This window comes from Pecten maximus, chromosome 11 (genome assembly GCF_902652985.1).
Source record: "Pecten maximus chromosome 11, xPecMax1.1, whole genome shotgun sequence".
Classification (NCBI taxonomy): Eukaryota; Metazoa; Mollusca; class Bivalvia; order Pectinida; family Pectinidae; genus Pecten; species Pecten maximus.
In genome coordinates this window covers 24,662,091-24,676,988 of record NC_047025.1, presented here as the reverse complement: position 1 = coordinate 24,676,988, position 14,898 = coordinate 24,662,091, and the positions used below count along the sequence as shown (strand labels likewise).

The window sequence follows — 14,898 nt, the reverse complement described above, 5'->3', positions numbered from 1 at the left end:
AATGTTTTTTTACGTGAAATTAAAGTGGGAAACATGTATAAAACATGAAACACATGACATAGCATTTAGAATCATTACATGTATTTGTGTACAGTCATCAAATTCATGTAAAAATAATCAACATAATTAATAGCAAGTTAAAAGATCAAGTTTCATCAAATCCGATCATTCCCTCAAAAGATATCGCGCCAATCAGGTCACAGTAGCCAGGCCACATAGGCGAGGGGTTTAGGTAATAAGTCTACCAAGCAAGTTTCATCAAATTCCGATCATTTCTTCAAAAGATATCGTGCGACAAGCAATCAGCCAATCAGATCACAGCAGCCTCATTAGATATGCGCGGAATATACCGATACTCGAAATTTAGCAAGAGATTTAGGTAATAAGTATACCAAACAAGTTTCATCGAAATTCGATTATACCTTCAAAATATATCGTGCGGAAAGGGAATCCGGACGGACGGCGTTGGGCGGGGGATAATTGAAAGAAAAGAAAGGTTGCTTTTTTGGAACTTCATTCACAGCAACACTCAAATTTGCAATGAGAATTAATTTGAAAATGAGAAGAAGGAATAAAACAAGGTGAATCATTGTTGATATGGGACCTCAGTTTGGTTTTCATTACCAGTTCCTGTGCCGCTTATTCCTGGACCAACACTTCCGGTTCCTGTGCCTCCTGTTCCACTTGTCCCTGGCCCAGTGTTCCCAGTTCCTGTGCCACCTGTCCCGCTTGTTCCTGGACCAACACTTCCGGTTCCCGTACCACCTGTTCCTGGACCAACACTTCCGGTTCCCGTGCCACCTGTCCCGCTTGTTCCTGGACCAACACTTCCGGTTCCCGTACCACCTGTTCCTGGACCAACACTTCCGGTTCCCGTACCACCTGTCCCGCTTGTTCCTGGACCAACACTTCCGGTTCCTGTGCCACCTATTCCTGATCCGCTGCCAGTATCTGATAGAGTGATTTTGCATAGTGTTGATTAGGTTGATATGGAGCCGTTAGCGTGGCAATACAATATTTCTCATAAGCAATAAAACGTCAATGCCTGGAAGTGAGTTCACAGGAAAGCAGTCAGGAAAGAATAACTATGATGCTGTGATTATATTGATAGCTAATATTTCTACATCGTACATATCCCATCAGTCAATTTTGTTAATTTGCATTAAATTGCAGATAGAAAATAGTACCATTGTATTTGCTAGATTAAAGTCCATTTGATCATGTTTAGTAATATTTCCTGAATTAAACGATTGGTAAGAAATGCGACAGTCAATTAAGACGCATTATAACTTAATGGACAATATAGCACGAATGATGATTCAGAGCACGGTTACTTTTGAATTATGTTTATGATGACTGTTTCAAAATTAACTACAACTAAACTAATACCCTGCTATCCATGCGACGATGACAACCCAATTACATCTATTTTTTTTCGAAAATAGTACCATTGTATTTGCTATCCCTTTAAATTCTTATAAAGCTATTTTCAGCTTAATTGGACAATATATCAACTTTGCCCAATCATAATCCTCTATTATGCTTCCATAGTAACGGTTGTTGATAATCTGGTTTTTCCAATTATAGGCATTAATATATTAAAACCACTGACAAAGTCTGAACGAGGGGGGTATAAGAAAAGAATTTTATTTACTGTGATATTTACTCACTACAATAGTTGCAGGTAACTGGGCAGTTAAACTTGGCCCATCCAATGTACTGTGCTCCACAACTCTGTTGTCCAAAATCTTTACAGTTCGGGATACGATCTACACAGGCTGTGGAGACGGTTGTGGTCACTCCTACAACAATGGAAGACGCTTTCATGTATTAACTATAGGTTGGACTTTGGTGAGTAAAGCTCGAAAATTATCCATGATATGCAACACAAATTAACATCTTACATTTACAAGGAAAGGTCCTTGATATACATCAAGATTAAGAACCAATGCTGTTTAACCGATATGATTCTAGACTTTACTGTATAATGGAGTGGCATTATCAAATATAAATATCAAATTATTATCTTAGACAACATTTTCTCATGTAAGGACAAAGACATAGGGTTCTACAAAGGATATAATGATAAAGGCACCAACCAAAATCCTAACTCAAAAACGAAAACAAATATAAACAAAGCATGCATTTGTATGGAGACTCTTGGAAAGGTAAAAGGTGAATACGAACAGGTTCGCGTCATTTCCTTCATCAAAGATACACGTATCAATGTTAGCGGGGTAGCTAGGCCAGTGTAGTATAATTTACGTAGTAAATGGAAACAACAAAATGCAAGAAAGAAATGTCGTAGAAAAATCGACGGTATTCGGCCAAATACGGTTTGATTTTCACTTCTATGGTTTCTAAATGTTGTAAATACATTCTCTGCAAGGAAAACATAACTTCAAATACAATACACCGCATCTACATATTTTCTCTCGCCGTGAACGCGAAACAAGTTCCGCGATTTCAACGATTTAGATATGTCTATCCGCAGGAATCCAGGTCAAACAGGGCTTATTCTTAAACTGTATTCTTGAATAACAATTCAGAGTTTTTTTTATAAGTATATAGGTAATTAAAAGATATCACTTGAAATTGAATACGTACTGAAGGCGTGTTCACTGGGTACCTGTCTGTTAGACCTGGGTTCCTGGAATTCCAGCGAACAGACAAAGCTGTGTTGGTGAAATCAACTTGTTTCATGTTCGCGGAGATAACAAGTATGAAACTGATTAGTCTATTGTATTTAGAGTTGTTTTCCTTTCATAGAATTTAGTTGCAATTATTTTGGTAATAAATATGTGAAATTAAAACCGTATTTGGCTGAATACCGCCGACTTTTCTGAGAAAGCTGAATTTCTGCCTGGTATTTTGTTGGTCCCTTTTGCTATTTACAGTTTACTACGGTACACTACACCAGAAACATATTTACATGCCAATGTGGACGACACCTGCAATACAAATCTAAGTCAGATTCAACAACGAAAAGCGGAAACATTGATACCACTGAAAACCTAACCTGTACTTCCACAGAATCCGCAGTATTTGTTACAGTTTTCTTTCGCCCATTCGGTGTACGGGTCCTGGCATGCGTACCGCCCATAGTTTGCGCATTGTGCTAATTTGTCCCCACATTGCGCAGGGCCTACCGGCGTACATGCAGCCTTCTGGCAACATCTATCGTTCGGGTCGGATGTCACACGGCAGTTGCTCGGCAGCTGTCCGAATCGTGGGCATCTGTATGTAATTGATAACAGTGTAAACTTGATGTCGTTGGTCATGCCCGTCCGATGCTACACAAATAATAATCGTTGTGGTCATTTGAATTAATATCTTTACTGTAATTATGTTGATTGTGGTAATTTTGATGTGGTAATTTGAATTAATATCTTTACTGTAATTATGTTGATTGTGGTAATTTTGATGTGGTAATTTGAATTAATATCTTAACTGTAATTATGTTGATTTGCACGGGATGAAATCCGTTTATCGCGTATTAATATACAAAAAAGAAGTGATGCGGTGTTATTTTCTCGGGCCGTTTATGATTCTATCGCCTGAATTTATGTGATTTCTTCAATAGCCCCCCACCGGAAATTCAAAACGAAAGTTGCCCTTCCATTCGGTGACAACGATCCCAATGATATTTTGTTCGATCTATTTAAGGATTGTCCAATCCACATTCGCAGACTTTAATTCCGTTTGTTGAATGGCATCAATATACGCTCGTACTACGTTTTGACAATGAATTTGATGTAATCATTCTAAAGATAGGTAATGTGGCTTTCACATTCGAATGCTTATAACTTAAGGTGAAGAAAAATAGTTCGGTATTATTAATACCGAAAGTTACTCGCGACAGTGTTCTATCATCAAGGACACACCGAGTTGTATTCCTACACTGAGCGAATCACTGTTAATTATAGTAACAATTCGGTTTACTAACGACATATAGGCAAATACAACACAGAATGTAAATATTAACGTTTGCATAACCTTCCAGAAATCTATATCCAAACGTTTTATTTTTATTTCATTATCTAGTTTGTCTTTTTCCTTTTTTTCCTTTGTATATTTCTATCTTCACAACCTAAATAATCACTAAAAAGAAAAAGTCAAAATCAAAGAAAATTCTGATGACATAAGTAAATGCTGGTAAGAGAAGAATTTAAAAGTTTTGTAATCTCTGAACCCTGGTATGTCGGTTACTGTAGCGAGATCGAAACCTACCTTTCTGTACTCGTGTGTCAACTTTCGCTATAGCCGACCTCCCAGAGGCCCATTTGATAACTTATCTTTCTCATCTGTAGTTACTTTCACACCTCACCTTTTAACCCCCTGCTATTAGTACACTCGTGTGTAACATCAGGTATCAACTGACACAATGGACAGTAAAACTCAAAGAACCCGTTAATTCGGAGATTTTTGATCGTGGTAACATAAGGATAATTCCAACTCTAAACCATCAAAGAAAACTCGGATGTCCCGAAGAAAAATATTGGAACTGACAGTCCAAATCGTGCTTATCTTGAATTTTTAAAATGTTTATGATCGAACGGTCCTCTTTATTTATATAATAAAGATAAAATTCAAACTAAAAGCTTTAAAAATCTCGGATATCTTGATGTGAAAAAGCCTAAATCCTTCAAGAAAACCTCTCTTATTTCGAGGTTTGAAAATATTACTAGTTTATTTTTATTGATAGAACTAGACAAAATGTTACATCTACCTGCATATGTACAGAACAATAAATTTAACTGTCTGTACCCCTATATACTGACCTGTTTTTTTAATTGTACACTCTCCATATACCCCTGTATACTTTACTGTCTGTATAATTGCACACTTCAGGATGTACACATGTACACTTACCTGAATGTACCACGGTGCACTTACAGGTCTGTACACATGTAGACTTCACAGTCTGACACCTGTACACTTACCGGTCTGACATCTGTATACTTACCGGTCTGACACCTGTATACTTCCCTGTCTGATACCTGTACACTTACCGGTCTGACACCTGTACACTTACCGGTCTGATACCTGTACATTTACCGGTCTGACACCTGTACACTTCCCTGTCTGACACATGCACACTTACCAGTCTGACACCTGTACACTTACCGGTCTGATACCTGTACACTTACCGGTCTGACACCTGTACACCTACCGGTCTGACACATGTACACTTCGCTGTCTGACACCTGTATACTTACCGGTCTGACACCTGTACACTTCCCTGTCTGACACCTGTACACTTCCCTGTCTGACACCTTTACACTTACCGATCAGTACCCCTGTACACTTACCGGTCTGTGACCCTGTACACTTACCGGTCTGACACCTGTACACTTACCGGTCTGTACACCTGTACACTTACCGGTCTGTACCCTAGTACACTTACCGGTCTGTACACTTACCGGTCTGACACCTTTACACTTACCGGTCTGTACCCCTTTACACTTACCGGTCTGTACACTTACCGGTCTGACACCTGTACACTTACCGGTCTGTACCCCTGTACACTTACCGGGCTGTACACCTGTACACTTACCGGTCTGACACCTGTACACTTACCGGTCTGTACACCTGTACACTTACCGGTCTGACACCTGTACACTTACCTATCTGTACACCTTTACACTTTCCGGTCTGTACCCCTGTACACTTACCGGTCAGTACACCTGTACACTTCTCGCTCTGTACACCTTTACACTTACAAATCTGTACACCTGCAACTTACCGATCAGTACAACTGCACAGTTACCGGTCTGTACACCTGCACACTTCTCGCTCTGTACAGCTTTACACTTACCGGTCTGTAGCCTGCTCACTTACCGATCAGTACAACTGCACACTTACCTATCTGTACACCTTTACACTTACCTATCTGTACACCTTTACACTTTCCGGTCTGTACACCTTTACACTTTCCGGTCTGTACACCTTTACACTTTCCAGTCTGTACCCCTGTACACTTACCGGTCTGACACCTGTACACTTACCGGTCTGACACCTGTATACTTACCGGTCTGACACCTGTACACTTACCGGTCAGACACCTGTACACTTACCGGTCTGTACACCTGTACATGCCCTTTGCAGCATCAGTACATTCACAATCGTAATCACAACCATCCTGCCACGTTTCTCCTTGCTGGTGGATCCGGCCCTTGTAGATACATGCATCTGCAATATTGTTTTATATTGTAGGTGATAAAAATAGAAATAAATACCATAATAAAGCGTCTATCATGTTATCTTCGTTCAAGATAACTTTCTTCTTTTAATTATCCAGCGGATAACTTACTGTTATTTAAATGAGTGTTTTAAGTTTCTGTATATATTTTGAGTTCCGCAATAGTTTAGAGCATACAGCATTGCATTTGTATTTATTTGTATTTTGTGTAAGACTGATATATCTAGAAATAAAATTGATGAATTATGATTAGATAACCTGTAACATAAAATAGGTCAGGTCTGATATGATTTGATAGCGCTACCATAAAGTTATGTAAACTGATGCACAATATAAAAAAAACAAGACATTTAGCTACAAATTTAATTTCGCGACGCTATACGACAGTTTTAAACAACATTGTATTTATTTTTATTTTATGTCATAAATTATTTTTTCTCACTTGCGTATCCAGTTTGTGATATATTGGGGTTGTTTCCGGTGTTGGGAGGTTTTCCATATCCGGTCAGGGACCCCACGAATCCTGTAGGGTTCATCGACTGCCCTCCTGTAACTCCTCCTGTCGAGGCTGAGCATTGTGGCACTCGACAACACGTGGGATCCTTAGGGTCGGGTACAAAAGTACATCCAAGGGGTACATTGTCAAATCGAGCGCATCTTTAATAGAACGGATATTAGTAATGAGTCCAGAACAAATGTAATCTCATACGTCTTAGTAAGACTTTCACAGTGTCACGCTAGCGGTTCAAAAGAAGATACGTATTTACAGTGTTGAATTCGAAATAATGGTTAAAATGTGATTACTGTTAATAAGGCACCTGGATTCAGAATAATATAACTTAAAACATTTAGTCCTAAAGATTGCACCTGGTCAAATGGCTCGATATGCCCAATAGTTATGCTTGTATTTTTTTGTGATTATAATTACATTTGTAGCATTAACGACGAACTTATTTAAAATTATTCATTCTTTGTAACGCTTAACTGTATATGTTATACACGAAAATTCGGATTTAAATTTATTTCTACCACAATAGATGGGTGTTGTTCAACTCCCAAGGCATGGAATCATCATTACAAGTGTTGAATAACATTCAGTTTATACCATACGTGGACTTAACAATAAATGCATTTTGATTGGTTCACACGGTGACCTTTGACCGGGACTATTTCTTAATCACGTGGTTCAATGCAGTTTGATTGGCTAACACTTGAAGGTCGCTTCACGATGTCTTGGAAATGATAACCAATACGAAGTAGTTTTGTTATATTCTTGAAAATATATATAGACTTTTATCCATTTATTGCTTTAAAAAGAATAAACCTACTTATTATTTTGTTATGATTTGCAATAAATTGTAATATTTTCATACATGCCCGAATTTGTCAGTTTTGCATATTAATTAGCGGCATTTCAAATTAGGTCAAATATTTACACCACACCTGATATTGTTAAAATAACACACGTTTACACTGAACAGGTCATTTCATCCTCAGAATAGCTTTTCTATTGTGGTAGAAACAGGTCACACAAACTCGTGGCGGTCGTATACGGTATGTCTTTCACTCTCGTTAGTTATTTTTCAAAAGTTACGAAAAACACTCGCTAAAGCTCGTGATTTGTAACTTTTGAAAAATAACTTAGTCGAGTTAAAGAAATACCATATACAACAACCACTCGTTGTGTAACCTCTATTTAATATATCATTTAAATATACATATAAAAGAAAGAATGATAGACTTACTAACATTTTAAAGAGCTTAACGGGGGAAAATAAACCAAATTGCAACAACCATAAAGTATCCTTACAAACGAATTAAATATATGCTATCCTGATATCGTGAAAACGTTGTATCAAATAGCTAAAAAATATGTCAGAAAAATCAAAGCCTTTTGTTTACACGATATTTTTATAATTCCTTGGCAATTTTGAAATATTTGATATTTTGATATGGAATGGGTTTTTTTACGTTTACCAAAACGTCATTGCGTTATTGAATAATTTATATTTAATCAATAATCCTACTACAATGCAACAAGAATAAAGTTGTTTACCTAAAGTAACGCACGACGACGGACAAAGACAGTGCATAACAGTTTTTCAAACGCGTTAATAATTTAATCAAATTTGCATTCAGGATGTTTTGGTGTCAAATTTGAATCGACCGAGAACTACATGATGGAAAGTTCAAATATATCACTTTATGAATGAAATGTACAAATGGTTGGCATTGCATTGGACTATCAATAGGGACCAAGAGGCCCAAGGGCCTTAACGTCATCTGACTATAAAAAGACCCTTATACTATTGTAGTATGCATTATCTGTAGCAGGTATAGTGGCACTTTTGGCCATGGTGGAATTTGGATCAACCCGAAAAATAACAACACTTGATCAAGGAGAACCATGATTGCACAATGTTACAAAATGACCGCCATGGCTGCCATGTCAAAGTTTTTACGAGGCCGAAAAATAACAACACTTTGTTGGCTCTCCTTCCTTAACATCCTCACCAATGTCCAGCTCAATCGTACCAGTGGAACTTGAGAAGTTTAAAATGTGTTTTTCAAGATGGCTGCCATAGCGGCCATTTTGGAATTCTGACTGACCCAATAAATAACAACACTTGGTCAGGACCATCCCAGCATCATTTCAGGCAAGTTTCAGCTCAATCCCACTAGTGGAACTTGAGAAGAAGTTTGAAATGTGAAAAGTTTACGCACAGCGGACGGCGCACGGCGCACGACGACGGACGAAACATGATGACTATAGGTCATCCTGACCCTTCGGGTCAGATGACCTAAAAATGGAATCGTTGTACAGTACTACACTGATAATGCTTTACCCGCTAACCGCTTGCTTGCTTTTACCAGTCTGTTTATTTATTTCTATACCAGGACAATTGATGTTAATTTTAAATAACAGGTAATGATCAATGTTTGTAATAAGGCATAACAGTGTCTCTTCGATATGACTATAACTCATTTGTTCAAACAAAGTATTTAACTGTATCGAAACCAAATTCAGTAACCGTACGGCGGCGGGTGTCGTCGATGAAGAAGACGTTTTCCCTTAAGAACACCTGGTCTTATTCTTATTGTATTTGTATATGGTCTCAATAAATGCTCATCTATATTCTTATTTTTATTTTGACCTCGTTTTATCGAATTTAGCTAGAGTTACGATTTCGTTATCATGTAGGTACTCTCTGTCGTTTTCATTACAATTTGTGTCTACCAAATGAACATGTTTACTGATAGTTCTTACCTATCTGTACATTGATGATAGTGGTTCTTAGCATCCTCACATCTACACTTGTAGCTACAACCATCATCCCATTGCTCTCCCTGGTGGTAATATTGTCCCTTGTATACGCAGTAATCTAGAAAAAATAAATAACACACTCGCTGTTATTATTCTCTCTAGACAAACCAGAAGTAATGAATTAACCTTGATGTTATTATTCTCTCTAGAAAAACTAGAAGTAATGAATTAACCTTGATGTTATTATTCTCTCTAGAAAACCAGAAGTAATGAATTAACCTTGATGTTATTATTCTCTTCAGAAAACCAGAAGTAATGAATTAACCTTGATGTTATTATTCTCTCTAGACAAACTAGAAGTAATGAATTAACCTTGATGTTATTATTCTTTCTAGACAAACTAGAAGAAATCAATTACACTTGTTGTTATTATTCTCTCTGAAAGCGTCATGCACAGTAACAAAGTAGGAAACTGTTGACAGAATATTTGTGTGCTTTCTAACATATCAGTAGCCAAAGTGTGTACCACAGTTAGGAGGTGTAGTCGTACGGCTCGTAAGCACACTTTATGTAATACATAGTTAAAATATCAGGATGTCAGAGAATTAAACAAAAACACAATGTGAAGAGTATCCGTGAATGTGAATTTAGTAATATATGACGTAAAACCGAATAATGAGTATAAATATATAACACTGCATCATAAAGCCGTTTCATGCTGGTCGGTGATGCTAGGGGATGTTTGGCTTAGTATTGTTTTACATCCTATCAACATCAAAGGTCATTCAATGATGACCACTCCAGTAAGCGAGATGCATACGTGTCGTATAGTTGTGTGTATTTAGGAGGTTGCGGTATGTTCCTGTTTTGTCTTCTTGTGATAGCGTGGAACTGAAGCCGACTTTATAGTGCTACCACACTGAAGCATACTGCCGAAGACACACAGCAGGACATGCCACCCGGTCACATCAAACTGACAACGGGTGAACCAGTCGTTTAACTTCCCGAAATTCTAAGCGTTTCGCAGGAGTGTAAACCACATTTTCCTTATACTTTATTATATCTCGGCTTGAGAGCGGAACCCAATCACTTCCTTCCAGAGGCGAATATGGGTGCTCGGGGAAGAGCAGAAATTCAGAAGTTTGAGGAGATCAAAATTGGCCTTATTGAAATGTAGGAGAGGTGTTTTAGAATTTTAGTTCGTTTTTTAATACTAGATAAGTTTTGAAATACCCAAACATGAAGCACATGCACATCAATCAAAAAAGTTTAATACCATTCGGGATATGTAACGTAAAAAGGAATTTCGTCATTTCAAACTGACAACCAATGGCGATTGATGACTAAATAAACAATTCAATGCCAAAAGTTTCAAACTGTCTCTCCTTACCTCCGCCTGTAGGTGGCGTCGTTCTGGCGTAAAATGGCGGCGGGGTCGTTATAGTTTGTGAGAAGTCGCAGTGGTAGGTCTTACAGCAATGATCAGCCGGGTCTTGCAGCATTGTACACTGTGGCGGCAGGTTCATCATACTCGGACATCTACGTCATAAACATCAAACGTCACTACTAAATAGTATACCAAAAACTCTGACATCAGCGTTATACAAATTATACGTCTCAACCACATAGCCCACCAAATCCTCCGACGTCTACGTCACAAATTCACACGTTACAACCAAATTAAAAAACGATAGATACACTAAATATTCTATACATCAAACACAAATCAAAATCCATACCATAACAGCAAAATTGGGTATTCATAGATATTAAATTAGATATATAATTAAATATATGTGTTAGATATACAAATAATCACAATTTTGTATAATTTGAACATGAAAACTGTTTATCGAGTTGTAATTTTTTATAGTTTGAATATGAGAAATGTTCAACAATATGTACATTTTAAGGATTACAGATAGGAAATACATGCCTGTCGTTACATCGGTACTGTCCTTGCTGGGCATCCAAACATTCACACCGGAAGTCACATCCGTCTTCCCATGTGTCCCCTTGCTGATGAACAACTCCTTTGTAAATACATCCGCCTGCATAAAAGCGAGACATATATAGAACAACTCGTGTCATCACATGATATTGACATCTGTGATGATACACCAGTCTGAATAAAATCTAACTTGTGTTACCTAATATTGCACGTGTTTCCAAATGCCCAATCAAATATTAATAACTGCACAGCTTTTGAAGGTAGAAGTTGACTACATTTAAATGTGTTCAGAAGATTAAGCCCGTACTCTTGGCATTGAAAATTTGAAAACAATTATATCATATAGCAATATTCTTACACTGAAGCAAACATTTCTTAATATCAAGTATAAAAGAATGTCAGTTTACTTATTTTGGCCACAAATATATTATAGCTGATAATCAACCTTTGCATACACATTATACACATTATAACTATAAAATTTATAAAATACGAACTGTTATTGGAACAATCATGGTGCAGCGGGATGCTTCCATGAAAACACAAAAATAAAATGTCCTTTTGCAGTGTAAGTTAACATAACATCCTTCAAACAGTAATCTAATATATTGACAGGCTCTACTGATACACAGATTATAATGTAATAATGGTACGTTTTAATTACCTCCAGTCGTTCCAACAACAGTATGACCGGGCGAAATGCCAGTGAATGAGGAAGGAGGTTTCCCTGCTCCTGCAGTTCCGTTACTAGTTGGGCCGGGTCCGTAGGCACCAGTTGCTATGGTCTGGGGAAGCGCGGCGGTACCGTAACCAGAGAAGCCAGGCTTGTAACTAGGAACTGGTATGTGTACCTGTTGTCCATTGGCCCCAGCACTACATACAGGTACCTTACAACAGGGATCTTTGGGATCCTCTCGTAGTGCACATTGAGTGGGTAGGTTCTTAAACTCGGGACATCTGTAAAACGAGTCCAGACATATAGATGGCTGTATGATTTTTCTTTGTTATACTTTTATGTGCTTTTGTATAACACAATTGTACATTTTTTTTTCAAATCCGCGTGGTGTATTTTTTCAGTCGAACCCTGTGTTAGCATTTTGTAATTTCCGAAAACTACATATTCCTTTGCATATTCTAATATCAAATACATGTAAATAAAAAAATAATTTAAAAATGGGGTTGGGGTTAGAGCTGGGGTTGTGTCTGGGGTTGGGGAAGGGGTGTGGTTGTCAATAGTTTTTAATTTCACTTGTTAAATACATATAAAAACAAAGAAAAAACATACCGTCGGGGTTGACGCAGACGAAAGATTACTTTCTTGCAACATTATATATAATTGTTTTATAACCACATAGTGTAGTATCTAGAGAGAACAGGGAGGTATTACTTTTGGGTTTCACTGGAGATGATACACACGTGATCACCACTGTAGGTATGTTAAGTAATCAATGTAAAACTGCATCTGTTCCCTCTTCAAAGACACGTGAATGAAGATAGGCTTCACAAATGTAGGGATCGAGATAGGTAGGTGGGAAATTTAAAATGGACGTAATCAAAATATAAATACAGTCGAGCTTCATTATCTCGAATTCAGTGGAGATCATGAAAAACTCTATTATATAATTTTCACTGTTGGAGCTGAATTATTACTTCAAATCAGGCAGAATAATCGCATTATCTGAGTTCGAAATAACGAAGTTTATATTCATAAAGATACAATTACATCTTAATTGAATCAATCTGGAAATTAAGGGTATTGGAACTTTTGAAAGAATATGGGATACGTCTGACTATTCTGAAGTAATGCCAATATTCATAAGAATCAATAAATTACATTCAGTATAATAATAAACATAGATGATTTACTAGTTGAGTTTAGTATCCAGCGTGCATAAATCATTATACAAAAGTCACATTTTAATATCACATTTAAATATAAATCCATATTCATTATTCGGTTTTGCTGCTGTACCTTGTTTGTAACAAGCATTTTCATTGACTTAAAAAATTATGCTATCAGCACATAACTCGTAAAATGACGTCGCCGCTGGTAACGTCGCTTTTGATTGGCTGATACAGCGGCAATATATTTCATCGATAAAAGTGGATTTTTACAGTGACTGAAGGTTCTCTCATCATAAACCGGTTCGCTGTTTATTTACAGTACACTCCGTATTTCGTATCATATCTTCATAACATACAAAGATCTATTTTAGTTAATCCTTGATTAAAGGTTATATCTACTAGCTGACTTCATAACTAACTAAATTACATATATTTATTTTGTTAATTATAATCCTTTACAATAGACAACGTACTTGGGCTGGCATCGGTAGCGTCCCGTTGTGCCATCCTCACAATTACATGTCCACTGACAACCGTCTGTCCATCGCAGTCCCTGCTGGTAAAGTTGGCCTTTGACATAACAGCCATCTGGAATTCAGATAGAACATGTAGGTTGTTTAGTACCATGTTATAACTCTATGTTCAACACATTCAGAAATATTTGGAATTTAATCGGCAGCTATTATAATCATTTAAAAATGCAAGTTTCAGAAACCACTGTGTTGAGTATATATGGAAATACTAGTAATATCGTTTGGTTACCAAATACATTAATACCATAAAGAATGACACCTACCTACTCTTGATGGGATCATGGCGGCACCTCCTGTATTGGGATTGGGATTCGGAGCTGTAGAGGGCCCACCCGGGATTGGCACTGCTCCCCCTGATCCAGTGGAAGGTGATCCGCCACTAACACTACCACTTCCGCCAGTATTACCCGTACTACCAGCAGGGAGGTTGGGTATGGGATAACTACCTGCTACCCCGGAGACTGTGGAGGAACCGACGAAAGAACCCTGTCCACCATCACACTGGATTTTGGGGCAGCAATCTCCATTAACAGTCACTGGGTGGCAGTTGAGTGGCAGGTTCACAAAGTCGGGACAACTATAATGATTGAAAATACCAAATAAGCAGAAGTCTACGAAATAAAGAAAGCATGTGTAGTCCAATATCATTAAAGAAAATCCCGGTTCCTCGATTTCCAACTTGTTAATAATGCTGCCGTATGTATCTCTATCATACCAAAACTTTACACGTAGTTTGTCTTATTATTAACGCTCTGTCAACCGCAATACTAATTGATTCGAAAAAAATGTTACCATGATAACAAAAAGGAGGCCTCTGAAAAAATACCTTCCTTTGTTTATGTATCATATTTTTGTAAATCGCTCGTTACGATTGATATAGCAGTAAATTCCGTATAGTATTGCACATTTTTGTAATAAACGCTCTATAAGCATGTTATCTATGAGTATTGCTATAGAAGGACTTTATGTCTCTTTACTTTATGAGTTATACGGCATGTTCACTATATTGATTGATCACCACCGTGGAAATTAAGTAGTATATGTTACTATTGTAAATGTACTAACTTTAGGGGACTCAAAGTTTCTCAAAACCGATATAAAA

At 37.4% G+C, this 14,898-nt stretch overlaps 1 protein-coding gene across 1 annotated transcript in view; it reads right to left on the bottom strand.

Annotated features, from left to right (window-relative positions):
• The window catches only part of LOC117338517, a 72,178-nt gene that overhangs the window by 46,136 nt on the left and 11,144 nt on the right, over window positions 1-14,898 (bottom strand). Inside the window, exons 15-25 of the mRNA XM_033899873.1 lie at window positions 14,060-14,373; window positions 13,737-13,851; window positions 12,083-12,375; window positions 11,404-11,518; window positions 10,858-11,006; window positions 9,471-9,585; window positions 6,645-6,859; window positions 6,078-6,192; window positions 3,020-3,237; window positions 1,671-1,802; window positions 625-951 (exon numbers count right to left, since the gene is read on the bottom strand). Coding sequence (XP_033755764.1) covers window positions 625-951; window positions 1,671-1,802; window positions 3,020-3,237; window positions 6,078-6,192; window positions 6,645-6,859; window positions 9,471-9,585; window positions 10,858-11,006; window positions 11,404-11,518; window positions 12,083-12,375; window positions 13,737-13,851; window positions 14,060-14,373 — 2,108 coding nt within the window. The remainder of the gene's footprint in view (window positions 1-624; window positions 952-1,670; window positions 1,803-3,019; window positions 3,238-6,077; window positions 6,193-6,644; window positions 6,860-9,470; window positions 9,586-10,857; window positions 11,007-11,403; window positions 11,519-12,082; window positions 12,376-13,736; window positions 13,852-14,059; window positions 14,374-14,898) is intronic.